General features: G+C 42.2%; 3 protein-coding genes across 6 annotated transcripts in view; 2 read left to right on the plus strand and 1 right to left on the minus strand.

Annotated features, from left to right (window-relative positions):
* msi1b (musashi RNA binding protein 1b) overlaps positions 1–14,501 on the plus strand; it is an 18,195-nt gene extending 3,694 nt beyond the window's left edge. The window contains exons 5-15 of one of the 4 annotated variants that reach the window (XM_017414678.3): positions 3,979–4,020; positions 5,065–5,157; positions 8,017–8,065; positions 8,506–8,588; positions 8,676–8,793; positions 9,871–9,951; positions 10,802–10,858; positions 11,140–11,196; positions 11,473–11,627; positions 12,690–12,735; positions 12,821–14,501. In XM_017414678.3, the coding sequence (XP_017270167.1) occupies positions 3,979–4,020; positions 5,065–5,157; positions 8,017–8,065; positions 8,506–8,588; positions 8,676–8,793; positions 9,871–9,951; positions 10,802–10,858; positions 11,140–11,196; positions 11,473–11,627; positions 12,690–12,731 (777 nt within the window). In that variant the 3' untranslated portion in view covers positions 12,732–12,735; positions 12,821–14,501. Of the gene's footprint in view, positions 1–3,978; positions 4,021–5,064; positions 5,158–8,016; positions 8,066–8,505; positions 8,589–8,675; positions 8,794–9,870; positions 9,952–10,801; positions 10,859–11,139; positions 11,197–11,472; positions 11,628–12,689; positions 12,736–12,815 lie in introns of all 4 variants that reach the window. The other 3 variants (XM_017414677.3, XM_025005607.2, XM_025005606.2) reach the window with 3 other exon arrangements.
* A 7,012-nt stretch (positions 14,502–21,513) lies between these two features.
* prkab1b (protein kinase, AMP-activated, beta 1 non-catalytic subunit, b) lies at positions 21,514–24,766 on the plus strand. Its single transcript, XM_017414532.3, has 8 exons — positions 21,514–21,823; positions 21,920–22,084; positions 23,333–23,502; positions 23,582–23,675; positions 23,790–23,904; positions 24,022–24,155; positions 24,250–24,318; positions 24,471–24,766. Exons 2-8 carry the CDS (start codon positions 21,947–21,949, stop codon positions 24,546–24,548), a joined length of 798 nt encoding a protein of 265 aa, XP_017270021.1. The 5' UTR covers positions 21,514–21,823; positions 21,920–21,946; the 3' UTR covers positions 24,549–24,766.
* Positions 24,767–25,337: 571 nt separating this feature from the next.
* On the minus strand, positions 25,338–27,618 carry LOC108234954 (phospholipase A2-like). Its single transcript, XM_017414579.3, has 4 exons — positions 27,534–27,618; positions 27,290–27,446; positions 27,059–27,186; positions 25,338–25,559 (listed from the first exon to the last, which is right to left on the minus strand). Exons 1-4 carry the CDS (start codon positions 27,565–27,567, stop codon positions 25,438–25,440), a joined length of 441 nt encoding a protein of 146 aa, XP_017270068.1. The 5' UTR covers positions 27,568–27,618; the 3' UTR covers positions 25,338–25,437.
* Between the last annotated feature and the right edge of the window lie 328 nt (positions 27,619–27,946).

Below are 27,946 nucleotides of genomic sequence, written 5' to 3' on the forward strand. Positions count from 1 at the left end.
GGGGTGGGGGGGTGGGGGGTGGATTGCCCTGATTTCATAAACCTCTCTTGGAATTACCTTCAGCTTCTTCTCTGTTACCTTGCCGCGGGGTCAGACCTCTCTTTTTAAACAGACCCACCCAGGCCTCCGAGTCGTTCCGCGCACCTCAGTTTGGAGCAGTTAGCGGCATTATGCTTCGAGTGTCTTTTTTAGCCACTTTGGCAAAAGCTAAAAAAAAAAAAAGAAAAAAACAAAATGGATACTTCAAAGTATGTTTTGTGTTTTTCCCTGTATCACACCGCACATAAGCAGACGTGAGGTCACGGCCAATGTTTGTGTTTCGGTAAGTGCATACGCAGAGTAACATAAGAGCTGAACGGCACTGCAGAGGCCGCATACCTCGGTGTGGGAGCAATCATTCAGCTGCTGATTTTACTCTGACCAGCGCCAGAAAGCAGGCCGATTTCATTCATGCGTTCATTTGATCTGTTTAATGTCCACGTTTTCCTGCCCTCGGTTGTGCCGTGTGCTGCCAAGTGTTTGATTTTGTCTGTTTGTGTGTGTGTGTGTGTCTGTTTGTTTTTGAATGTGCACAGGAGTGTTGGACATCGGGAGGGTTGGTGACCGGAGGTGACTATCAGAGTAGTCTAGCCGTCATAGAGACTAAACAGTAGACTCTGCATCTGATCCTAAAGTATTAGCATATAGTTTATTTATTTTTTTATTTATTTATTTTTTTTCACTCTGCTCTCTAGAACAGAAGTAAAAAAAATTACAAATGAAAACAGAAGTTGCAGTGATGTCAACTCTTTATTAGAAACAGCACTGTTGCCCTGACTCTGGTAAACGCATGTGGTTTACCATAGAGGCTCTAGCTCTCTACTGTAGTTCAACTCTACCCTCTCATGGTTACGGACTAATCAAAGCGCTGTACTGCCTCACCATCTGTTAGTGTAACAGCAGTACAGTGTGGCGTAGTCTAGTTGTTCTCTAGCTCTATTAGACCAGCGTAGACTAATATAGAGGTCTCAAATTCCAGTTTTACAGACTGTCTATGAATGCATCTTTACGGCATGGTGTGGTTCTCTCCTTACTTTTTAACCACGATGATGTTCGGTGGGGCTCCCCCACATCGTATATTAGCTCCTTTAGGCTGTCATTAAGACTGAAATGGAAGGCAGAGGACGATCCGGATCACCTGAAGGTGCACAAGACTCTGAGTGGTCCGTTGCTGTTGTGTCATCGCTTGCGTCAGACAGCTAACAGAGCAAGCAAGCGGAAGGCGGTGTCGCTCCAGCGTCAGCGCGGCGGGATCGGCAGCTCCCGTCCCCTTCGCCTCGCTGCCCTCCACGCACTCTCTCTCTCTCTCTCTCGGCCGTCCCCATGGAGGAGGCGAGGCGAGGCGCGTTTGTGATTGTGGTGCTCATGTGAGATTCCAGGAGATCACATGTCACACGCTGGCGCAGAGAGAGGCCGGGGTTCACTGGACGTTCCCAGGAAAACTCACCTGTGGGCTCGCATCCGCTCACACTTATATAGACGAGCTAATCGATGGTGTGTTTGCGTTATTAAAAATATATATATGTGTGGAGCGGACAAGCAAAACAACCATAATCACAAAATATGACTCAAAAATGTAGAACAGCCATCTACATACCCTTAGCCGGCTTTATCGTTCATGATTTTTACTTCTTTTATATCATAATAGCTGCTGAAATGCTAACTTCTGTCAGTCATTTCTACATTAAATGTAATCACTGGAAAGTCATAAAGACCGGACAAAAAACATTCATAAAGTAAGAAAAAAAATCCACACAATAATGTTCTTATATTGATAGTAAACATGCCCTTAAATTAAAAATTTGTACGACTGTTAACGGGAAACAGCCGAAGTGACTGAAAATAGGCGAGACGATTAACTTATCGGCCATGTTTGTTTACCTACACAGACCACGGATCAGCCTAGTGACTCAAACTTCTACATGGTGGATTCAGTAGTGTGCTTTGTTTACATTGAGTGCGTACCTGCGTTTGAGAATTTCGTATCAATATGTCTGGAAAACTACTGAAGTAAACGCTCTCAAACTGCATTATTGATAGTTCAGGAGAACCTTTTCTATGTTTGGTTTCATCCTGAGTAACCTGTACCTTTAAAGGAGTTTGAGTAATTTATTAAGCAGAGCCGTTTTGACTTTTTACATATTAAAACTTGCCTCTTTATGAACTAAATACACTTTAACTAGTGCTCCTGTGACAAAAACCTTATGGCCCTGAAGACTTTAGAGCTTTCTTTAAAAAAAAAAATCAACTTTTTAAAACCAGTAATAAATTGGACAAAAGTCCTTCTGCGCCCGTTATAATAGAGATTAACCCCTTAAAGTTGTCACAACTGCTCGCTGTGTTGTACGAGGGAGCACGTTTAGAAAGACTGAGATGCTCGGGATTGATAGGAAACGTTTTTAGATGCAATCACAGCAAAATTACAGAAAGAAGAGATTTTACCGGTGAAGCTTTCTGCTACTTCGCCGACATTATTCTGACAAAAATGAACAAATAAGTCCAGTAAACAAATTTGCATCTAAAAAAAACAGTTTAAAGATCACTCTTTGTTTATTTGATCCATTCACTTGCAAATACTCCAAAAAAAACAGCATCTTCAGCTGTAATGTTGTATCTACAGCTTATGACTAAAACAACGTATTTGAAGAGCATCTGAACACACTTTATAAGAGTCTCTGCAAAATTGTCTTTTTGTGCTATTATTATTAGAAGTGGATTAAAGACTTGGTTTAAAAAAGCTGCAGATGATTGTGTTGTCTAAATACAGTAATAAGTCTTGAAAATTATCATGTGTATCTTTTTTTTTTTAAAACTCAAACATTTTCCTTTGAATTGCTTTTAAATACCTGTAACCGATCTGCTAGGAAAAGATTTAGAAAGTTAGTTTTCAAAAGCGATAATTTATTAACTACGTATGATTTAGTTCAGTCACAAAAAGGTGCATTTTTAAAAACTGAAACAAAAAAAAAACCTAATAATTGATAACTAATAATCCTAAAGTCAACGACAGTGCTGAAAGTTGTTCGAAGGAGAGTTACGGCTGTGTGCTGTCTGATTTTAAAAAAAAAAATTTAAACTAAATAATAAATTACCATTGTTTCAATTCTAACGCCAAAGGTTTTTCAAAATCTTGTCGTGTCACTTTTAAAAAATACAAGGAGTTTTCTCAAAACCCTCCTCCTGAAGTAAAGCTTGTTGCATTGCAGACAAAACACCAACATCCCCGGTGTTTGTTTCCTCTTTAATTCAGCTTCATCATTTATCCATATTAGTGGATAAATGCTTTATTTTCAACTTTCAGCATTTCACAATTTTTAATCAATAAACAGTGTTTTTTAAAAATCAACTAAATCCATATTTTTTAACGTCGTTTTATTAAGTAATTTACCTTTCTGCCAGTTTTATTGTCTATACTTCTGATAGCATTACAGAGGAATTTATTCATTTCTTACCCACTTAATGACGTTTTAATATACACCTGATTTATTTGTTGTTGTTGTTTTATTTGATTTGATTTATGGGAGAATTAAAATACCTACTGTAAAATCTTTAGTGTATCAAGAGACTATCAAAACTCTTTACTGAGTCAAACTTTATCCAGTGTTGAAAGTTGACCATCTTATTTTAAAAACCCGAAAGAGTTTCTGCTGAATATTTTACAGTACCACGTGTAGTGTGTTGGTTTTAGAGTGCGTGTGACGTCTTCTTCGTTTAGAGTTTCTGCACACCGATAAATGTTGTCCTTAGGTTTTCTATCATAGAGAGGAAGAAGCCTAAAAACTTTGGTGTTTTTGATACTAGAGGAGTTGTCGGAGTGATCTAAGGGGATGAAATGGATGTCGGGTGACATCTTGATTTCTACGTTTTCACGGAGGAGAGCGGTCGGTTACACAGCACGCCACTAACCGGTTCTTTCCTCCTCTGTATCCTCTCTTCTAGATCGATCCAAAGGTGGCGTTCCCTCGAAGAGCTCAGCCCAAGGTGAGGGGAACCGTCTCCTAACGCTCTGCTCCGCTTTGCAGCAGGTTGGCGTGTGCCGAGTCGAGTCGTGCTGCAGGTCTCTTATTGGAGCTTAATGCCGTGTAATCTGATGAACATGTTGACACCACCGAGCGGTTATTTTGGTGTACGGTAACAAGAAAAACCTCCGCGACTTCGGTGTTGTGTGTTCAGTACGCTCTGCTCTGACCATGGCCACTTTGTCTTTCTGAAAAAAACCTCAGCTGGTTGTGAAACTGAGAGAATGGCTCAGCGAAGAAAATCTGACATGAGAGTAAAAGGAAGCCAAATACAAATCAACCTCCAGTTCTTACATCAGTGGATGTAAACAATAACTCATAAGTACGAAGTTGTCAGTAAAATCGGCACATTTTAGATTTGCCTGCTCTTCTGTAAATGATTTAAACAACACCCCTTAACTTATTATAGTTAAAAAATACTTCTAAATTAAATAATTTATTTTTTTTTGATAAAATATCCCCAAATTTAGTGGCTCCAGAACTTCAATTTGTAACTTTTTTTCTTCTCATGATACGTCTTAGTGTCAAATCTGACACTAAAAGTAATTAGTGGCGTACATAAACTTTATAAAAGTTGCTTTATTGCAGCAGTGGCCGAGGAGTAAAAAGGCTCTTCGCGTGCAGCAGGTTGTCCTTTCGAAGAACAAGTGAACACATTTATAAGACGTGTGACACTTTTAAATTTATTCCTCGCACCAATTTGTTCACTTTTATGAACTGAAAAGTTACTGATAGGACAGGAAATAAATCATCTTTTTTTTTCTTAGATGGGTTTATCTTCATTGACTCAGAAAATAAAACTTTGTGTTAAGTTTTAATGTGAACAAATACTGCCCTTCACTCTTAGGGTTTATTTATTCAAGGGAGGGTTTGACTGTAACTTTTTTACGATGGCTTACACTTAGCTAGTTCCAGCACAGAAGGCTTTTTTTCCTCTTTTTTTTTTTACTAAATAAAAACTTAGTTAAGTGCATGTTTTCTTAATGGTCGCCCTCTTCTCTTCCAGCTCGTGACTCGAACCAAGAAGATCTTTGTGGGCGGCCTGTCGGTGAACACGACCATCGAGGACGTGAAGCAGTACTTCGACCAGTTTGGGAAGGTGAGCAATGTGGAAGAAGGTTTTGACAGTGGCATCAGGCTGTGGAGAAATAAAGAAATCGCGGAAAGTGTTTCAGAAGTTTGGTTGTTTTCTCCTTTTTTTTTTTTTTTTGGTGGCTTTCAGTGCAGAAACAAATCAACAGCTCAGAAACACACACACACACACACACAGTCCAGCATCCCACCAGCTCCGCCGGTTCTGATTCACCGCTCTTTCTCGGAGAAAAACTTCACTTCGAGCCGATCAGCGGCCCGGGGACGAAGGAGTTACTGCGAGGAAGAGGAGGGTGCGAAAGGAGGGAGAGAAAGAGAGAGAGAGAAAAGGCTGGAGGAGGAGGAGGAGGAGGAAAAACAACGGAGCTGAGAGGCTCCGGGAACGGCGGGTGAACTGGGGAGGGGAGAGAGGGGCTGCTGCGAGGTGAAAGGGGGGGTGTAGAAAAGTTTTGTACAGAGTGTGGTGATGGTGAAGAAGGGGGGGGAGATTATCAGAATCTGAATTAATCTGATGTAACAGCTGCTACTACCCACAACCCCCTTCTGGCCCGTTACCGTGGTGACCTGGCTTGCCCATTGTCCCCAAGTAATTCTGTGGGGGGGGGTCGTTTTGAAGGAGGAGGGATGAGGTGGTGTTAAAATCACTGCGCTGGGTGAGTGTGGGGGGGGTTAGTAACAAAACAAACAAGTTAAATAATTCTTAAAATGAAAGAAACTTGTTGAATAAAGTTTTTTTCTTTTTTTTTTTTTTTTTACGATCTTTTCTACTCAAACTCTTTCCGAGTCCCTCAGATTTTTTTTAAAAGTGAAAGGCAGAGAATAGATGATGGGCTGACAAAAGCACTGAGCGGGGAGGGAGGGCCTTACTTTGGGAGGCGTAGGAGAGGGAACTGGGGCAGAGATGGGGTGAGGGGGTCTGAGGAGGGCCTCTAAACAAAGCTAGGCAAATATTTTGTGAGTTTGTTCAGAAGTTAGCTGCATACAGAACGTTCCTTCCTGCTTCCTCCGAATGTCTACGGCAGAACCGGTAATCGGCGCCGCTTTTGTCAGGGTTGCATTTCAGTCGACAACAGGTCGCACCAAAATACAAGCCCCAAAAGTTTTCTGCACCTTAAGCCCTTCAAACTTCTTAAAAGACTCAAAGGCCGCACCGACTGCGTTTCAACGGCTGCCACGTTTCCCGACTGCGGCACTCCATTTCAAGCGCCCGCAGCTCTGGCCTCGAGTTATTCCCCACTCCCTCTTCAATCATAACGCCGAGATGAATTTTTGCCGAGAGGGATATAGAGGGATGGACGGTGAAATGTAGGCTGCAGCCATCCATGGAAGTTCCTGATTAGACTGCCTCACTGGACCTTTTGTGTCCCGTCCTGGTGAGGACAAAGGAGTGCGGAGAGGGATGGGCGGCAAATAACAGGGAAGATGAGAGGTGGAGAGGAGGGGTGGGGGGGAAAGGAATATTGTTTGGCTCTTTGCCATTTAAAAAAATCAACCGATGATGTGCAGCTGACTCTATTTGTAGCTTTTAACTTTTATTTCTGATTTTTTCTACATCCTTCGGGGAGGGTTTGTGTGAAGTTTAGGCTCATGTGAGGATCGTACAAACCGTGTAAGGTCAGATTTATTCTGATTAGATTACGGAGCGCTGACCTGTGCGCTGTCCCTAAAGTTCGGCTGACTTGTTGCAGTTTCAAGTATTTTGTTCTGATGGGCTAATACTAAAGGTTAGACAACATTTAAAGTTGTAATGAGCGACTATCAGGCTGGAAGCAAACAGCGACTGACTGAAAGGTCCTCTTTCACACTGACACTCTTCGCTCACCTTTGACCTTTCTGTGGGCAAAATGCCCTCAGGGGTTCACACACACACACACACACACAGAGACTGTCCTATCACTGGCACTCTTATGTGACTATGACAGATTATTCTGTGGAACATATCCCGTAAACTTATTTTAGACCAAGAGCCCAGATGATTTTACCAAATGTTTGCATGGATCCCGTCGTCAAACTGAGGTTTAAACGTGTCAACTAGTGTCAAAAGAAAGGAAGGAAAGAAAAAGTCACAAAAAAGAGTTGACTGAAGAAACTGTGTGTGTGTGTGTGTGTGTGTATTGAATAGACACCTGTGTCTTTGCTCCATAAAGGGAGGCTGGGCCGAAGGGAGAGGTCAAAGGGAGAAGAGGAGGAGGAATTATAGCTGACTGTGCCAACAAACAAAGCCTCCAGGCCTCTTTGTTCTCCCACTCTCTTTGTTTCTTCTTTTTCTTCCCTTTCCACTTTGACCCAATCTTTCTCTCTCTTACAGCACTCTCTGTACTCTCTTTCAGCATATCTCCACCTGTCGCCATTCCTCTCACTATCAGCTCCCCGCTCTCATCGAGTCTCCACCTGCCTGCAGGATTCACCTTTCTGCCTGTGACTGGCTACTTGTTTGTGTCAGGGCTTCTCTCTTTGTCTGACTGGCACGCTCCCAGCATTCATAAAAGCCATCTTTCCCTCTTTTATTTTCACAGGACTTTTTTTGGCACGGTTGCCACGGGGATGTCAAACTTTGGGAGGGGAGCAAAGTGGGGCACATTTTAGGCTCTTTGACAGAACTTTTTATGCTTCCTGTTTCATCTTTTTTTTACTACACAGACTGGGGCTTGTTGTACAGTTTTCAGTCCATTTTTTTTTTTCTGTCTTTGCCCCCTGGACCACCACTTTGTAACCTGTCGCTCGTCTGCGGCCCCCCTCCTTCCTCCCCTCTGTCCATCTGTTGCTGAGCCTCCCTGCAGAACTTGAGAAGGGCTGAGGTCAGGCAATATGCCGCGTGGCAAGTCTGAGCGCTGCGTATAAACCTGTGTTGTTTGTTTGCCCTCAGGTCGACGATGCCATGCTCATGTTCGACAAGACCACGAACAGACACAGAGGTGAGACACACTGACCCGTTCATGTCCCCCCCGTTCTCCATTTACCACTCTGCTTCCAGCCCTTCCTGGGCGTCTATTGATCCTCCTCCACCCCCCACAAGAGTCTCCTTCCTGTGGGCTGAGCTGGAGGAGACAAACGCGGCTAGTCTAATTAGCCAGTCCGTTAATCGGGATCAGGATAAAGCCTCCTTAAGCACCTCCTCCCCACCCTGGGACTGATCGATTATGACAGCCTACCAGCTTTGCCCCGTCCTTCTGGCCAGGAAGGGAGGGAGGACAGGATGAGTGCAAAGTAGCAGCATTGAAAGTGGGGGAGGGGGGCACATGTGTTAAGCAGCTATTACTGCACTAATTGCTGCAGGCTATTAGCTCTCCTACAGTCTTAATTCCACCATACAGTGTTTTATTGTTTTGACGTGAACTCGCTTTGTGCTTGCTAGGGTTCGGCTTCGTGACGTTTGAGAACGAGGACGTGGTGGAGAAAGTCTGCGAGATCCACTTCCACGAGATCAACAACAAAATGGTGAGCGCCTCGGCTCGCGCTCTGATACGGCCGCCCGCGCCACGGACGTGCAAGTGACACTGACCTGCCTCGTCTCCGCTCCAACAGGTGGAGTGTAAGAAAGCCCAGCCCAAGGAGGTGATGTCCCCCACGGGTTCGGCCAGGGGGCGCTCTCGAGTGATGCCCTATGGGATGGACGCCTTCATGCTAGGCATTGGTATGCTGGGTAAGTCGGTATCGATCAGGGCAGGAAGGATGTGCCTGCACACCTGAACGTGACGGTTTCTGCTGCTAGTATTAAAAGGCGTCGTTGCCTTAAAGCTCACATGATGCCTCATGGGGAGACAGCTGACCACAGATGTGGGCTGCTGGATACTGCCGCTTGTAATTCTTTGTCACGTAGCCTGGATTGAACCCCCCCCCCAAAAAACAACCCATAAATAACCAAGAAAAAGTTCAATGCAGTGTTTTTACTTGTCAGTAGCTCATAATAGCCACATTGAGGCTATCAGTGTGGTGTATATATGCCTGCTGTATCGCAGTTATGTACACAAGTGTTGATTTACACAGTAAACAGTAATTATTAATATTACACCAGTGAAATTGAGGGATGCACAAAGGTCTCTTGTGCTGTTCAAGCTCAAGAAGTGTAGGATTTTACAGTACCCTCAATGCAACGTAAAAGCTTTTCTTTTTTTTTTATTCTGGAGCTCAAGCTAAAATAGTTCATTATTGCATTTTGCTGACATTGTTTTCAGTCAAAAATGGCGTGTTTAACAAGACTGTTGGCAGGTTCAAAAACAATGTGAATGCCCCTTGAATTCAAATGTTCTCAAAAACTTACAGTGCACTACACCTCCAGCTACAGTTTTGTTTCTGTTTTTTTGACAGTATTTATGACCAGTTTAAGTCCCCGAGGTTTCTGCACCAATGCTTCCACCTACTGTCCAGTCTGAGAAATGCACTCTTCAGTCTTTTAGCCTTTTTAACTAGAAAGTGAAGATGAATTCTTGTGCCACTGTATGGTTTTTATAGTTAGAATCTTTCTCTAATGCTGATAGTTAAGCAGTAAGCTGGTCAGTCCTGTTATTGTACCACAGGCCAAAAGTGTAGAAAAAACACCTTGTGATGTTGTGTAGAAGGCCTCAGTATCATTGTATGTACGCCTGTTTCTCCATCTCGAGTTAAGAAATTAGTTGTAATGCAGTTCTCATGTAAATCTGTCATTAACACAAACACCTCCTGTCCTCCTTTCTGGTTTTTGGTGCGATCCAGATATTTACTCTGATTTTGTCCCCTGCAGGTTATCCAAGCTTCCAGACTGCCACTTACACCAGCCGGAGCTACGCGGGCATCACTCCTGGATACACCTACCAGTTCCCTGGTAATCACAGCACGCTCACACAGCTCTTCTTATCTATTTAGCAGAATGGAAGTGCTTATCATTAAAAAAACAACTAGGTGCTTGGGAAGATTGTAACTTATTAAAAATTATTTATTGGTTTCATAATAAACAACCTAACACTGAGTCTAAAATCTTTATTGTTCCATTATAGACTTTAAAGAGAAATATTTTCTGTCTGATCCTTTTATGGGCTCTTCTTTTGGCTGGTTTTAGTGATTTGTAAAGTTAGGTGAACGTGTCTCCATAACACGAGCACTCTGCTGAATGTATTTTGGACGTCCCACCCCAGGCTTGCAGCGCAGCAGAGCAGCAGCAGCTTTAACTGAGCTCACAGTAAAGTCACAGTGTCACAAATACAAACATGTCTCCATAGATGCACATGAAGCACCGTGAATGGAAATGGCTGCTTGTAAATAACAGAGAGCGGAATTGCTTAGCTCGTGTGTGTGTGTGTGTGCGTGTGCGTGAGCACGGCTGGTTATTTCAGCACAGTGTGTGATGATCATCTGGGAAATAATCCCAAAATTAGATTTCCACAAAAGAAAATATGACTCTTGCTTTTCTTAATATAAATTCTCTTATTTCAGATGAAGTTATTAGTTTGTATGACAGATTTGTAACTCTTGCTTTATGCCTCGCTGTTTAGGATTGATTAATTTCTGAAAGACAAAGCACCTTCCCATCCTTTAATTTCTGTTTGCATTCCTCAAGTCCTGTTTGTTCAGCTCTTCACCTTTGAGGTGTTTCCCTTGCCAAAATGTGTGTGTGTGTGTATGCTGGCTGCTACAGCGGTGTGTGTCTCAACAGCACTCTGATGTTTCTGTTTTAGAGTTCCACTTAGAGAGGACTCCCCTTCTGACTTCACCCCACCCCCCTGAGCTCACAGGTCAGTCAGTCCCTCCTCTGGACTTTACAAGCAGCGTGTCATCAGCCTGCTACACCACATCACCTGATCACTTCTGGTTTGCATGTTTGTGTTTGTCAATCCTCCTTGGCGTCAATCTGAAGGCAGGATTGCTGACAGTAATTGGGAAGCGGGGCGGGGAGGTTGGAAATGTTTGACTGTATGAGTTGCTGTGGTTTCTGGAGCGAGATCTTAGGCTACGGCTGTATGACACAAGTGGAACAAGATGTTTAATCTGGAGCTTTTCTTCTTCGCCTTCACAGCCATTCCTCTCACCGCTTATGGACCAATGGCAGCTGCGGCGGCAGCAGTCGTCAGAGGTAAAAACAGATGAAATGAAAGGCCTGAAATAAAAAAAAAGTGCAAATATTCTTTTGGTCATCTGTCATGTGTGGGTGAAAAAGATACACGTGATTGGAGAAATTACATTAATACCATAAATGTTTGAAAATTTACATTTATATAGGCTGGTTTTCACTGCATTCTTCTTCTTTGGGTGTATCTGGTCTCCACAAGGGATTTACTCTGCGTAACAAGCTTCCATTTTGCAAACAACCGATCAGGACAAAAGTCAAACAACACCACTTTGCTTTCAGGCTCCACCCCGTCTCGCACAGCTGGATTCTTAGGTACGAGTAGCCCGGGTCCGATGGCGGACCTCTATGGAACGGCCAACCAGGAGTCGGCCGTCAGCAGCTACCTCAGCGCTGCGAGCCCTGCACCGAACACCGGCTTCAGCCACAGTCTGGGGGTGAGTTGCTGTGCCATCTCTGTTGGATCGTTCAGAAGCTGCGGCTCTAATGTTTGGTACATCGGCGCATGTTGAACTAGATGAGGAGGACGGTGCCGCACACTTATATCTGCGTTCAGATCTAACGCTGCATTTATCAGCAGATCATTTCAACACAGAGCGTGTGAACCGATCTCAGATTATTATAAGTCCGTTTCACGTGTAAGGATTTTTATTTACATAACAACGCTTTAATAGTCAAGGAAAGACTGATATGTGGCTTGGTTAGCTTTTAAAATACTTGTGGGTATTTGAAAACACATTTTATAAAAGTATCTAAAAATTATTAAATTCTTGCTAAAATTTGAACGCACATGAGTATTTATTTTGTCCTAAATATTTCCAATAGTGCTTAAACAATAAACAGTATATAAATTAAAAGCCTAGCATTTTTTGAAGGAATGCATATCACCCTCCACCTTTCATGCCAAAGTTTTAAACTAATATCATCTTATGTTGAAAAAGGGACAAAGATGTAGCTGTTTTGGTCAAACCTTAAAATCTGGTGAGATGTATTATTCCTCAGAGTATACGTTGGGGGGGGGGATGCTCAGCTACTATCACATCAAATTTGAGCACAATATCTCGAATATTGGCTGAGTTGTTGCCGCTTTTGAGTTTCCTAAGGTCACTTGGCTGTGGCGGCCATCTTGAATTTGGTTGACTCCAAAAGTCAGTCAGCTGTAGATGTACACCCTGTGATTACTTTCAGAGAGTTTCATTAAAATTTGTCACTTCACCCTCTGCGGCGGGTGATAACTGGAAGTAGAGGCAGCTGCTATGATGCCATATCTGTTTCCTTCACCGCTAGGCAGTCGTTTTAGTAAAACTGGTTGGTTTTGCTTACAGTTTAGGCATTTCTATGTTCAAACATCATGCATGTATGTTTTAATTCCAGTGAATGTTGCAGCCGCTGTTTTAACTTGTATGAAAACAAATATTCAGCGGTTTTAGACCAGATAAAATCAAAGTTTGCATTTTTGTCTAACAGTAACCCATACCTTTGCATGCTTGCTCCCACAGGGCCCTTTGATTGCCACGGCCTTCACTAACGGCTATCACTGAGAGTGTGAGTCTGTCCTTAAGCCTAACACGTCGAACGGTTGCTTCCCGCTGAGCTGTGAGTAACTCGGCCGCTTTGTGTGTCAGTGCAGAGCCGCAGACTGAGAGCTGGAAGGAGTTGAAGCTGCTTCGGAGCTGATCTGGCCCGTCTCTGTCCGGTCCGCATCTTCGGCTGGGGTGGCCGAACCTTCACCCCACCCACCCTGGTGTCAGCCACATCCAGTCCACCCCACTGACACCTCACTAAACTCCACCTCGTCGTACGATAATGTTAATAATAACTTGGAGAAGGAGCAAACATGCTCATCACTACATGTAATAGCAACACATTCAAATGCTGTATTTTTCTGTTGTGCTTCACTTTACTGTTTTTTTGTGATGGCTATGTTATGTCAGTTTTTTTTGTTTTGTTTTGTTTTTCTTTTTTTAGCTGTGTTTTAACAAGTTTTTTGTCCTCTAACCTGATCTCTCTGAGATAAGAGGAGCTACGTCTCCGGGTGACACCTATTTGAAGGTCTGAAGCTGTAAAATGACCGAAAAAACTGTACATTTGTCTCTATTTCTTACTGAATTTCACCTGCTGGGAATAATACTAATCCTTGAAAATATGCCACAAATTGTATATCTTAGTAGGTTTTAACAACAAGTCGTTTCACTAATAACAAAAGGTCATTAGTGACAGTTACTTAATTAGCCTTGATGATCTGTAAAATGTTGTAAAATATTGTAAATATGGCTGGTTTCCAGGTGGCAGGGCTCTGCTGATTTCTGTGCCCAGGAGGTGGGGAGGCTGTCTGAGAAGTGGTACGATTGTTTCTGCTGTCAGTGTTGGAAAAGCTCGACTGTTACGTATTGTATTCCCACCTGGAGGTCAAGAACATTTCAGTCTGCGTGTCTGTGTCCGACCTGCTGTATTCCTCTCCAGGCGTTTGTAAATCATCTTTTTTTCGACGGTCCGACGCGCCCTCGGAGGTGAGACACCTTGAGTTAAGTGAGAGAGAGAGAGAGAGAGAGAGAGAGAGAGAGAGAGGGCCGAGGCTGGAACAACACTTACTACTTGGGGGGGATAAGGGTGTGAAAACACTCCTCTTGTCAGGAGAGGAGGAAACATGCTGTTTTCTTACTTTATCATATTGTTGTTTCAATTGATTTTTAATACCTGATGATTGTTTGTGAAGGAAAATGAAGGATGCAGGGATCCTCTGCAGGTCGTGTTGGTCTTTGTGTGCGCAGGTTTTTATACACATTGGTTTCCAATGTGCCATATGCTGTTTTTGTTTGTTTGTTTGTCTGTTGAAGGGGGCGGTGTTTCCTCAGTTTCAAAATGTGAATTATTAATCTGACTTTCTTATTAACATCTATGTCAAAGTGTGGATGGGTTAAAAATAAAAAAAGGTGGCTCCATCCATCCCTCATATCCACTGGAGGTCACAGTCTGTAGCAATGTGACACCTTTTTGTAGACCAAAACGAGAACTACTAGGACGTTGCACTGGCCGATCATGAAAAACATAAATAAATGTATTTTTCTTATGAAGTTAGCTGAAGAACAAAGCACTCGTGATCTACGAAAACAACAACAGGTTTTACATTTTGATACACTCTCTTTCTCTCACTGCGGCAGGTATTTTAGACTCTGATTCACTGAAAAATAACATTCTTGTCAACACTGTAACATTTTCTGATTATTTTTTTTTCTGTCATGTTGTTCCTATGAGGGGGGAAAAAACAACAACTTTTTAAAATTCCTAATAAATTATTTTAAAACATTCCACTTTGGTGTCTTGTTGACATTTTTTATTTTATGTTGCCTTGAAGCATCAATTTATTAATATTATTATTTTGTTATGTGTTGTTTTATTTTAACAATTATTAATTTAACTATTTATTCATTGGCAATATATATATACATTGTATACGAGGTGGATTCAGATGAAAGAGTGCTAACTTTATATTAAAGTCCTCACATATCACCACAGTTTTAAACTTAGACCATCTTATGATGAGAAATGACAAAGTTGTAGCCATCTCATACAAGATATCATGAGATGTGTTAGCTCTCAGTGTATGAGATAGAGATGACTCTCAGCTACTACCGCATCAAAATTTAGCAGGTATCTGTAAAACTGACTGATTTATAGCCATTTACGCATTCGCTAAGATTGAATACCTGTGACGGCCATCCTGAACTGGGTTGACTCCGAATAATCAGCCGTGGATGTTCATCCAATAAGTTTCATTCAAATTCGTCCAGTGGTTCATCAGATATTTTGCTAACACGACAGACAAACCAACACACACAGACGAGGGCAAAAGTATTTATCACCCTTCCACCTTTGGCAGCAAGCAATAAAAAGAGAGACACATTTTTATGTCAGATAAAACAAACCTCTCCGTGCAAGTTACTTATCAGCATATACAGTTCATCCCCTGTGTACTAAGACACTGTACACACACACACACACACACATATATATATGTTACCTCATAATCCAAATCAACCAAGGTGAGGTCAGCAGCTCAGAGGTCTCACCAAAGAACAACAGCCTCTCTGACATCTACACCCCCCCCTGCTGAGATCAAGGGGGGATGGTGGTGGGAATTTGTTCCCACATCTGTTGCTCTTTACGGGGAAATCTGACCTGGAAGTCGGGGGCTAGGATCTGAAACTCAAACGGGGGAGGTGGGAGGGCGGTGCTGGTTGACAGGATGGATTAGTCCTTCCACAATATTTGTCTGTTATGGAGGTTATTGGGGTTAATTTGACAAATTTTACTGACAGCCCTCACCGTTTCTGAATGATTTTTCTTTTTAGATAAAATATACACCATGTTAGGGTCTCTCTCTCTCACTCTCTCTGTTTTACCTACTTTTTTTCCTTCTCCATCCCACATAGTTTTACTTCCTGACCACAGTTTTCCCACATATTCCCTTCCTTTGTGTTCAGTTCATTAAAGGTTTTTCTCTGAGGGCTGGATCCTCCCTTTTTGTCTTTGTTCCTCATCAGGTTCTTATCGCCCGCCACCAAAACACTATAATGTTTTTGCCTGTATCTGTGTGTTTGTGCATGTATCTGCAAGCAAAATATCTCATGAACCACTAGAAAAATTTTGACAGAACTGGATGTAGCTCAGTGGGTTAACTTTGGGAGTCAGTCCGATTCAAGATGACTGACCTTAGCCAACACAAAAATTGTTATAACTCAGTCGATCTTTAAGGAATCAACCTCAGATTTTGTGTGGTAGTAGCTGAGAGTCATATTTAACACATACTCTGAGCAGGGGGTGTAAGAGCAGTTCCTTCAAGGAATGCTGGGGCTTTAATCTATGTACTCTGCACAGCTCATTCTGTCCTGATTTTCAGAGTTTTCTTGTTTCCCATGAGCTTTTACTTTGCATTGTATTTGTTTTACCTGATTGTTTCCCTGAAAATCATCCCAGAGTCAAAAGGCTTTTAAAAACGCTGAATTTGGACAGTTTATGCACACAACTGTTCCTGAGGTAAAAACTGAATTTCTCGTCATGCTTCCAAAAGGAGCGTTTCAGCAACTTCTGCTCTTTACCGTTTAAACCTAACAAAACTGTCTAATAGGGCTGACAGAAGAAGAATAATTCATAACAATCAGAATGTCTCCGCTGCTCAGACGTCTGCTTCCCCCTCGTATTTCTCTGCTGGCTGATTTCTCTCCTCCATCATCACTGCTCCACTGCCTCCTCCTCCTTCACGGTGTCTCAGAGACGCAGCGCTGCCCCTCTGGTTTGAACTCTCCTGCGGGACGTCGCCTCGGGTCATGAACACCAAACCCTCACAGGACGGAAGCGCTGAGTTTTTGAAAAATGGGGATGCTGAGGGATTCCTCCTATGAGGACGTCCCTTTGTTTCACCTGTTCCTGCTCGATATGGCCTCATCAATATTGTGGCTCTGGTTTTACCACAGGTCGGTGGGCGTTTGAACTCATTGAATATCTTATCAAGTATAGTTACAAATGAACAGGACTATAACAGCTTTAATCTACAAAAAAAAAGGGTACATTTCTGACAAAATACACAGCCCATTAAGGAATAAATGCATCTGCAAGAGTGGATATCTTCATAAAATTCTCTCTGCTTCACTTGCTTTCACATCCATGTTTGACTGAAGTTGTTGGGTTTGAGGAATCACAAACCCCAATGTGAAATCTTACCACTTTTACAAGTTTTGGAGATCCAGGGATGCAGTGGAAAATAATCGTTTAATCATCAGCCAGCTGTTCAGACACCACAAAGCATATTTAATTCTGTTTTTGACCTCATAAGGCCTGAACTACACCACTACATCATCAGACTTTGTCCTGTTTACTCCAAATGAGCCGAAAAAGATTCAAAATGAAAATTATGTTCAGAATATTTCACAGATTGAGTCATTTTGGAGCCCAAGGGCAAGCACAAGCATTGGGGCCCTCCACTTCCCCAGCTTGTTAATATTTTTCAACCCATATTTATCTAAGAGTTATTAATAACCTATTAGTGTTTATTGATTCAAGATGGCTGCCACAGCCCATCAACGTACCTTGGCTAATACAAAAATGGCTACAACTCAGTCATTTGAACAGATATTGAGCTACCAACACGTAACATTACTGTCAAGGTTTGACCAAAACGAACATAACTCCATAGGTTTTCCAACATGGAAAGATGATCTTAGTTTAAAACTTTGGCATGAAAACTCTGGCGCCTTCAGAAAGTTTTCAAAGCGGGGCCAAATGGGGGCTACTGTTCATTTTTGGGTGGCACGCCAAAACCAAAAGCCTTAACTGATTTATTTTAGGACTATATGTTTTTTCTAAACACACAATTAACTCATATTTATCAGCACAAATGAAAAACAAAAAAAAATATCAATGCTGTCAGTTTAATAGGTATTTCATGAGTCCCCCCCCCCTCCAGTACCTTGAGGTAAGGTAACAGTAAGTCCATCTCTGCTGTTAGATATAAGTTGAACGCGGAGTCATAATGACTTGGTTTTGACCCTGGAAGTCACTTTTCGTAAACTCATGGAGAAGCTGGAGCGGGCAGAAATGTGAATGGACAAAACCTTTTAAGCCTTTTATAATTTAATCATTTCCAACCAAGGTTCCATCCGACATTGTAAATTAAGGCACGGCAAGGTGAACCGATGCTTAGTTCTTCAATAGAATCAGACCATTAACCAATTATTGCTGATTTTACAACCATTTCAGAGGATACAATGAGAAATGACTCATTTAAAGATTCATCAAGAATATCTTCACCAGCACTGAGGACCTATGTAACGATTTCATCTAAATAATGAATCTGCAGGAAAAACTAAATAAAACTGTAACTAAATGTAGCATTACTGATCATTTCTTTCGCTTTCAAATGCTACTCTTTTTTTTATATTTTCTATTACTAGAGGGGGACTTATCAGAGCTATGCAAATAAAACCAAGAGCTATACATCCTTAATAAAAAGTTGTCCCTTTCTCTTGTTTCATATATGTTGTGAGAGAGCAAACATTCAACCAAACTGTCTCCAATAAAATACAGAGAAGGCTGAAATAACTTTGTCTTGCAACAAAAAGTCTAAGGCGCTAAAACAATCATGGATTTCTATGTAATCCCTTTTATTTTGTTTTACTTCATTAAAGTCACAGCAGCTAAAGTGAGGAACATTTTGTCACTGACAAACACCAAAAGGAGAAAGCAAACACTGTTTTCCTGAGATCTTTCCACCGTTTACAGTTAATTGAGTCAAACTGAATTAGATTTAAGTTGGAAGGTGTGTGATCAGTTTGTGGTCTCAGTTTGACTCAAGATAAAATGACTTGGAGCTGTTTGATTGCCCACTGCTGGGGTCACCTCCTCCTCCAGCTATAGGTTAATAAAAGTAACAATCAGACGTTCTATATGAAGTTCTTTCTTTAATCATGTCTTATATTTTTATTGTTTTGGCATATTTCCACTCATGTTTGATTTATAGTACTTGAACTTATTGTTGCACATTCAAAAATTTCTTTTTTTGTTTTATTCGACCCAGCTCTAACTATCAGGATGAAATTTATCTTTACTTAATTGACTTTTTTTTATTAAGATTTATCTACATTCATATGTTGCTGGATTATCTGTTGTCTCCTTTTTTCCAGCCCATTTCCTCTCCAATAACTCCCAACACACACACACTTTCACACAATAACACACAACCACAGAAGTGCTGTTTTGTTTTTGTTTTTTGTTGAGAATTGTTTACTGAATTGTTGTTGTTTATGTTATCTCTGCCTGAATCCCAATGCAAATGTAAAAAGGAATATTGAGGAACTGTGTTTTATCTTCCTTTCTTTTGTGCATGCATGCTGATTTACTTGCATTTACCTGCTAATGTAAAACAGTTCATTTTACCTGAAATTAATGACAGTATCTCCAGGGGTAAATCATTCAAACGTGAATCAGATAAACAGAGCGACAAACGGCACCAAACCTGAAGACTTGTTGCTTAAAATAAGCGAACATTAAAAAAAAGTCTCAGTCTTGTGTTTTAGTGCAAATATCATGTTTTCAATTAGGTTGGATTCAGATTATAGTAAATTCTGTATGAAGGTATGGGGGGAAAGTAGGTGGCGTGTGTAAATAAAAAAAACTTATAACTAAATTGAACTGTGTAATTTCTAAGTCACTGATGTTTATAGCATAAATGCTAAAATGTTACATCACTATCAAACATTGACTCTTCAGCAAAGTATTAAACAGAAAACAGCACAGTTACCTGAAATAAAATGTTGATGGGAAAACAGATAAATGGAAGATAAGTTTATAAAAAAGCGTTTTCTGTTTAAAACAATAATTAAGTGCGTTGAAGCCCATCTCAGGAAGGAAACGGGTGACCCTGTCTTCACAGAAGTACTGATGACTCCGTTAATTGTTATTTGGACTACATACAGTCACACCCTGGAAACTTTATCACCGTGAGAAAATCTAAAAAAAAATAAATCTGATGTGTTGAGAGGCACAGAAACTGCTGAACTGAAGAAATCTGTAGGTGTCATCAGTAAACAAAAGCAAAAACATGGAGAGGAAGATAAAAAAAAAGATTTGATTATGTAGTGTAACTTTTTTCCCCCAGACTGTTCGCTGTTTATGACCCCTTGAATAAACTTCCTTTCACTCCTTCAAAATAAAAGGTATCCAGAGCCTCCTGAGACCAGGCTGAGTCTAACTATAGGGGTGCCATTTTATGTTGAAAAGTGGTAAGGTCTTGAGAAATCTGATTAAAAACATAACACAACCATTTGTTAAAAAGTCGAAAAATCATAGAAACTATTTCCAGTCAGAAATAAACTGTATCTGCATATAAAGTTGTACTAGAGTCGGCTTTTCAGAAAATGTAAACCACACATGTTTCAACCTCACATACAAACAGTTCTCCTTAATCGGCGTCACAACCACAGCTGCAACACCAGCAATGATAATTTTACTCAAAATGTAGAAAGAACCCCTGAAAGTCAATCAATAATCAAACATCACTGCCTCAAATTGTGACAAAATCAACTACTAATCAATGTTTTTTTTTTCAATCAAACCTACCTGTGCATGCACAAAATTTATGCCTACGTTGTTTATGAAGGTGGTTGCTGTGCTAATTGCATGACCTGCTGTGACAAGAGACACACACAGAGGAAAATATGGAAACTAATAATAAGTTTACTTTTGGAAAGTTCATTTATTAGTTAAAAACATAATAGAGAGAGACTTGGGGCTTACAGGAACACACTGTTCACCCCTGTAGTGTCACAACATTCCCAGACTCCTGGAGCGTCCAGAACTGGAAGGTATCAAATACTCAGGGGTATGGCCAAAATAAAGACAGTGGACCCACCGGCTCCTCTGAACAGGACTCAGAGTGAAGTGCAAGAACCCATGTGTTTCCTGGGTTTTCAGTCAAAAAGAAAGAATGATGAAAGTGAAGTAGGCACCTGAACAAGAGCTGAATCATTAATGGACACTGAGAAGACAACACCCCTGACCATTGCCCCACTCTTTGTTTAAGCATGAAATAACCGATTACAGCTAAACGTATCAGAGAAATGAATACTTGAACCTACAACAGCAAGATGTAAAAAAATATTCTGGAGTGTATTTTTTAAAGTTTTACCAAGTTTTACTCAAACAGAGTGGAATTTTTCGGACCCCTCAATTTGCATTTTAAAGGAAGCAGCCACGTGTGAAATCGCACATGCACACTGCAGACGGCTGCAGTCAGTAGCTGTTCTGCACGAGTAACAACAGTATTAAGAGTGCTGTTTATGTTACTCACCATGTTTAACATGTAGCAACAACCCAACCTCACTGTAAGTCCAAACAAAAGTCCACGTATTCACCATTTTAACTGTTTACATAAGGGTGTCGCCCCTGGACCTCAATGGGGCCCTAAGGAACCTCATACCCCCGGCTAAAAAGGGTCCACTTTTACTAAAAACGAACACACACACACACACACACCGCCCCACCAAATCCAAATCCTGACTATGGCCTTGATAGACATAATATAATAATATGAATAATAAATGTAGTTTTTGGTTGAAACAGTTCTTATGGTGACAGCATGCCCACAAAATCCCTCTGGTTAATTTCTGCTGGATATGTAGACCCACAGACACACACCAAGTGCAAAAACAAACTTGTTTTTGTGTTTTATTCGTGTTTGTGGTTGAAATAACACGCGTCCTTTAAAAATGGCCGCCGGCGGAACATGAAACGCCTCCCTGCGCTCAGAGGAGGGCGGGAGGCGGAAGCAGAGCTGTGTTTTCCTTTTCCTTTTTTTCACCTCCTCAAGTGTCCCCCGAACGGCGAAAAATAAAAAAAGCAGGCGAAGGACGAAGAGGAGGGAAACAAGTAGGAAGACCCGAAGCTGGAAGCCGGACCTACGCAGCTGCTCGGTCGGTGTTGAAGTTTTTCGGAGCGGAGGTGTCTCAAACTTCCCTCCGGGGACGGAAGCAGCGGCGGACAGCGAGGACCTTTGTACGAGTTGAGGACCACAAACACATGCAGCCTGCATTAAACCCAGCCCTGCTCGAGACTCCAGAGTTCCCCCCAGGACGTTCAGGTGGGTTTCGGCCGTAAAGCTGGCCTCGTAGCCTCGCCTCGCCTCGCCTCGGCGCTGGGTCGCAGAATATGGTGTCACCCCGTCCGTGTGTTTCAGTGTTTCAGTGTTTGCTGCGAGGTCAGGATGGGAAACAGCAGCAGCGACCGCTCCGGAGGGGAGAGGTCCTTCAGAGAGGGACACCCAGGAGGGAAGGAGGCTCGGCCCAACATCATGATGGACAGCACGGAGGACGCAGACCTGTTCCACAGGGACGACCCAAAGGTGGGCTGACCTGGGGCCAGGCTCAGGGAGACCAAACACAGGGACCAGATCAGACGAGCTGAGGAAAGTTTAAACCCTGTTCCTGACTTAGGATTTCAAGTATTAGCAGTATTTATTCTGTTAAAGTAGAAAACTCAGTTACTTTCAGTCATATAATAAAGTGCTGCATTACATGACAAAAGGGCAATGTATGTTTAGTTCCTGCCTTCAGACAACTAAAACATAACTTGTAACTTGAGCTCATCAGGGTTTTGGTAAAAAAAAATTGCCAATATTCTTCGCCTTTGTTTACAACTAAATTTGGCAAACAGTTAAGATAAATGACAGATGTTTTCCCCGTCAGAGTTGGGAATTCTTTTGCTTTTTTCTCACTCTGTATCCATCGAGGCTGTCCGAAAGCGAACTCGTCGATGTTTGAATGTAAACAAACGACACGCAATTGTTGGCAACAAAACACGACTCCGCAGATTTTGCTCATTTATTACAATGTATGTCATAGACCTTTGGTGGAGAATGGTGCGTGTTTAGTGGTTATTTTTTAATCACAGGTGACACACGTATCCAAAAAATTCTAATAAAAATTGCATATTTTGACAGCTGTTATGACTTTAAATCGTTTAACGTCAGCACAGGGGGACTTTGCTCTTGTAACTTGAGAAACTAACCTCTTTTTGATGTAAATAAAACTAAGAACTTCACCATCTACAACGCATCATTAGACTAATAATAAGAGGAATGGAACAGAAATGCTCAGTCTAAGAGTAGAAACAAACTCCAGGTGGCACAATGCGCTCGATGTTTCCAGAGGAATTTATGTATATTTCAGATGTTTTCCTTGTACCTCCTTACATGCTGAGCACCAGTTGTATTCCTTTGGTGTGAAGCAAACTGCTGTGCCTTATCATAAGACACGGTGTTGCACACAGACTGGCCAAACTGCAGTTTCAGGAGTTTCTGATTGGAAAGCCTTCTCCATCTTTGTAGGAATAAAGAAACGAGCTGCCACTAACATCCATTTCTGACCTGAGGCGCAGGGTTCAAGTTCAAGGTGACATTTAGATCTCGTTTAGAAACGGGCATCGATACGTTTTGGATCTCATCCTTTGTAAGCATCTAAACATGCTTTCAGGAAGAAGAAAAAAATGTTAGGAACCGCTGAGATCTCAGCTAGATCTCAGGACAGGAAGTGTTGCTCCCTCACAGAAGGTGTCCTCTCTAACATTTATTTATTTATGTTGTTCATCCCAGGCCTCACCGGACATCCAGGAGTTTCTGGCGTGGCAGCAGGACCTCGACTGCGACAGCAAAAGCCCGACGCAGGCCCGACCCACGGTGTTCAGATGGGCCGGTGCCGCTAAGGAGGTCTTTGTGTCTGGCTCTTTTAACAACTGGGCCACCAAGATCCCGCTCAACAGAAGGTCGCTTGCCCTTTGTTTAACAGCTCGGCCGTGGTTTTGAATGAGCGTAACTTGTGTGGTTGTTGTTCCTCCATCGCAGTCAGAAGAACTTTGTGGCTATAGTGGATCTGCCGGAGGGAGAGCACCAGTACAAGTTTTGTGTAGACGGTCAGTGGACTTTGGATCCAGCTGGGGTGAGTAAAGATTGAAGAGTGTCACAGCTTTGCGCTCTTCTTTCCTCACCATGCGTGTGCTTTGTCTCTAATCTTAAACTCAGATATGTCAAATTTCTGCTTGTTCATCAACAGCCCGTAACAACCTCTAAAACCGGAACAGTCAACAACACCATCCAGGTGAAGAGAACTGATTTTGAGGTCTTTGACGCCCTCAGGCTTGACTCGCAGGACTCAACAGAGCTGTCTGGTAAATAATCTGGTTTCCTAAAGTTAGTACAGATCAAATCAAGTTACTTTTCACACAAACTGTCCGTATTTCCCGACACGAGGCTGCATCTAAACAACGTGATTATTGTTTCCCCAGACCTGTCCAGTTCCCCGCCCGGTCCCTACCAACAGGACGGCTATGCAATCAAACCGGAGGACAAGATCAAGCAGCCCCCTATCTTACCGCCCCACCTGCTCCAAGTGCTGCTCAACAAGGACACGGGTGTCTCTGTAAGTCCAGAGCTGATGCTGGTTCCTGCCACATGTGAGAAACAGGCCGCTGTAATTCAATAAAACAACGCTGCTTTTGATCGTTTTCCTTCAGTGTGACCCAACGCTGCTTCCAGAGCCCAACCACGTGATGCTCAATCACCTGTACGCCCTCTCCATCAAGGTAACGGACACCATTACTCACGCCACCATTGCATGCATGATAAGTTTCCTATAAGTTGTTGTCAAACTGTTTTTTTCTTTCCATATTGCTATTGTTTCGCCTTTTCGTTTTATGGCGAATGATCATTTGTGTTTTTGTTCTGACTGCTCTAGGACGGGGTGATGGTTCTCAGTGCAACACACCGATACAAAAAGAAGTACGTGACCACTCTTCTGTACAAGCCAATATAACCTACAGAGGCCCACAAGCTTGTCCTACATTTAAAAGGATGAAGTGTCGCACTATACAGCTGCTACTTGTAACAAACTGGACCAAAGTCTATTCCTGACATTAGTGTAAAAGGTTCTCTTGAACACTTTTTTTTTTAAATTTCTTTTTTAAATCAACTTCTTAATGGCTCTTCTGTTCAACCTTCTTTATAATGAATAAATCAGTCCTCATTACCAAATTCAGAGTTCCACATTTTTGTCAAGGGTTTGCCAAGCGTCTCACAAATCGCAGCACAGCGTATTGGAGATGAAGATTGTTGCAGTTTACATGGCAGGCACTGCGCTCCCTGCGTTTCTCCTTTAAAACCAGGTGGGTTTTTGTCTGAACCGTAATGACTGCAGGCCGGAACTGCACGTTTAAAGGGCTGCCCCGACCAAAGGAAGGCGACGATGGCCTAAGGACATTAGGAAATGTGGCAGCAGACCAACGACTTTATTCAGAGATCAAACTAACTTTTTTTAAAAAAACGTGCATTGGTGCAGCTACACCAACATCCCCTCCGGTCTATAAAAGAAGACCTGGTGGGTTTTTTCACCACCTCAGCTGAGACCTAAAACTAATGTTCGACTTTCAGCTGACATTGTTTCTGCTGGGCTGGCTTATTTATCAGAATATAAATAAACCTTTTACCTTATTCTCACCTGGTTGTGGAAACATTTAAGAGACCCGAGTTTAAACAGTCAGTGTGGATGAAACATTGTGACTGATGTGACAGAACCTCTCCGCACACACGAGTTAAACAGACTGCCTTCATTGAAATTTTACTTTTATTTTACTTCATTATCAGTAATCTGAAAGATATATTAAAGTATTTCCGTCGTTCTGTGCCAGCTTTCGTTAACGCGGGCCTCAGTCGACACAGACTGCGTGATCCAGGTCGACGTATTCAGGGTTGTAAGGGCTCTGGGCAAAGCAATAGGCGGCCTCGCGATCGCACTCGCACGCAGCGGCCTGGCAGACGTCATTGGTACCTGCAGAGACAGACGAGTCGGGGTAGAGGTTCTTTAACGTTGGGAGAACACAAGAATGGTCACAGCGGTGCAGTGTTATGTACAGTCCTGAGGAAAAAAAAAGTCCCACCTCGTTTCACGCATCAGGACAGAATTAAAATCATGTGGTCTTTACCGGGTTCTAAAGCAGTAATAACTCAAAGTGTGTTTGTAATACTGTTTTCTGTCTGACTTGAGCAGTCTCGCTCATGGCTGTGGAGGAATTTTGGCCCTCTCTGATTTACAATGTTGCTTCAGCTCATTCAGGTTTATCGGAAATTTGTTTCTGCCCCGATCTCTTCTTAAGGTTCCAGCGCTTTGGTTCTTTTTGTCAGCCGATCTGTCGCAGAGTTTCTGCTGCGTTTGGGATCATTGTTCTACTGTCCCAGTTCGATCGTCTCACATTTGACTCTAAATTCATTTGGTCTGCAGAGGAGTTCGCAGTAGGCTAGGAATGGCTGCAAATCAAGCCCATATCACTGGTCAGTCAATCCTCCACCACCGTGCTGACAGGCCAGACATCTCTACTTTGGTCTCATCTGACCAAAAGGACATTCCAGCTTTACAAACTGAAGTCGTGCTGCCTTGCTCTTGTCAGAGAGAGGAGGGTTCCCCCCGGTGACCTCTTCCTAATTGTCCTGTCATAACCTTCAACCTTTAACCCGCTAACAGAAGTCTGTAAAGTCTGAGATGAAGCTCATGGGTTTTTTTTCCTAATTTTTCCAAGCACTGCACGGTCTGACCTTGGTATGCTTGAATATGCTGGGACATCCACTCCTGGGAAGCCGTCTTAAAGGTTTTCTCACTTGTCAATAACCTTTCTCTCTGTGAAATGAACTCCACATTGTCAGGAAATGACCTTTAACCTTCCCCAGACTGATGGGCTTCTCTGAGGTCTCACCTGTATGCTCCTGAGCGGCAAACTAACAAACTTCCTGCTTCTATTCCTCACCTCGTAAATCCTGAAGCAGCAGCAGTTTTTCCATTAGATTCAATAAACGAAGGCAGGGTGGGACCTGTTGTGTGTTTTATGCTTGATGTTAGATAGAAATAATTTTAGGGGTTAAATGAAAATGATCTGGTCTTTACCGTGTCCTGATGCATAAAACCCTAGAACTGAAAGAGGATAGACTTTTTCTTATTTTCCTGACTGCAGCCGTTTTAAAAGCTGCCGTTGTGCTTGCAGTATTTACACACGAGGCTAATTTGTATTGTTTACAGTAGAGCAAGATCATGTCAGTTTTGTACTTTAAACCAGGAAGCACATCGTTTCCCCCTCCAAAAAAAGAAAGTTGTGTGTTTTAATCAACACTTCAATAAGAACTTGTTCAAAATAGATTTGTTTTATAGCAACAACATCCTAATAGAGTCAACATTTCATATACTGAGTTGGACATTACTGCTGCTGCTGCAGTTTTATTTTTTAAATTATACCTTAAATCAAAAACACAGCTAAAGCTGGAGCTAAATCACACCCTTACCTGAGCACTGCACCTCTCCGTTAAAACACGTGTAAGCGTAAACAAGAATGTGGGGAAGGTTAGAAAGGGATGTGCATCCTGGGATCTTTCTGCTTGCTTCGTAGCATTTGTCATGAGTATAACAGCACCTGAGAAAGCAGCAGGGTAAAAGAGCGCATTAGGAGCTTCTGTGCCTAATTTTAAAACAACAATAATAAGAATAATTATTATAGCAATGTCTTTTTTCCCCACTCGTCCAATTCATCCATCGGCGTTCCATTTCCTCCGATGCCACACCAGCAGCCGTAATTGTTGTACGCCAGGGGGTTGGCACCAGGCTGGACGCACTTGATCATGTTCCCAAACTGCCACACAGCTTTGGGCACGTCTGCTCCGCTGAGCACACAGGCTGAGAGGGACCGAGTGACAACTTCAAACAGTGCGTGGAAATCTCAGAGCAAACAAAGATGGCTACATACCGAGTTCCCGTCCTTACCTGTGAGAAGCAACAGGAGAGCCGGTCCGTTCATGGCTACAGTCAGGAGGTGGACTCGGCGCGTCGCTCTTATAGAGAAAAGGGGAGGAGGGGGAAGGAAAAAAAACAAAACGGGGTGTGGGAAATGTAGCCAAGACTTTACCTGTTGGGGTCAGCCAGGAACGCTTTAATAATATTTACTCTACCTGTTATCTGCTTACATGCTAACAGAACATTTGATCTGAAAGGAAAGGGGGAAATAAAAAAAATCCAACAAAACAAAGCTTTGTTTTTATGTACATTTCCGTATGGTGTATTTAAATATTGGAAGAAAAACAAATGAGAAATTACTGCAAGGCTTCAATAGTCCTAAAGAGTGCAGTCCTGTGCAAAAGTCTTGAGCTGTCCATCTTGACTTCTTTGCCTGTAATATT

This window comes from Kryptolebias marmoratus, linkage group LG1 (assembly GCF_001649575.2).
Source record: "Kryptolebias marmoratus isolate JLee-2015 linkage group LG1, ASM164957v2, whole genome shotgun sequence".
NCBI lineage: Eukaryota > Metazoa > Chordata > Actinopteri > Cyprinodontiformes > Rivulidae > Kryptolebias > Kryptolebias marmoratus.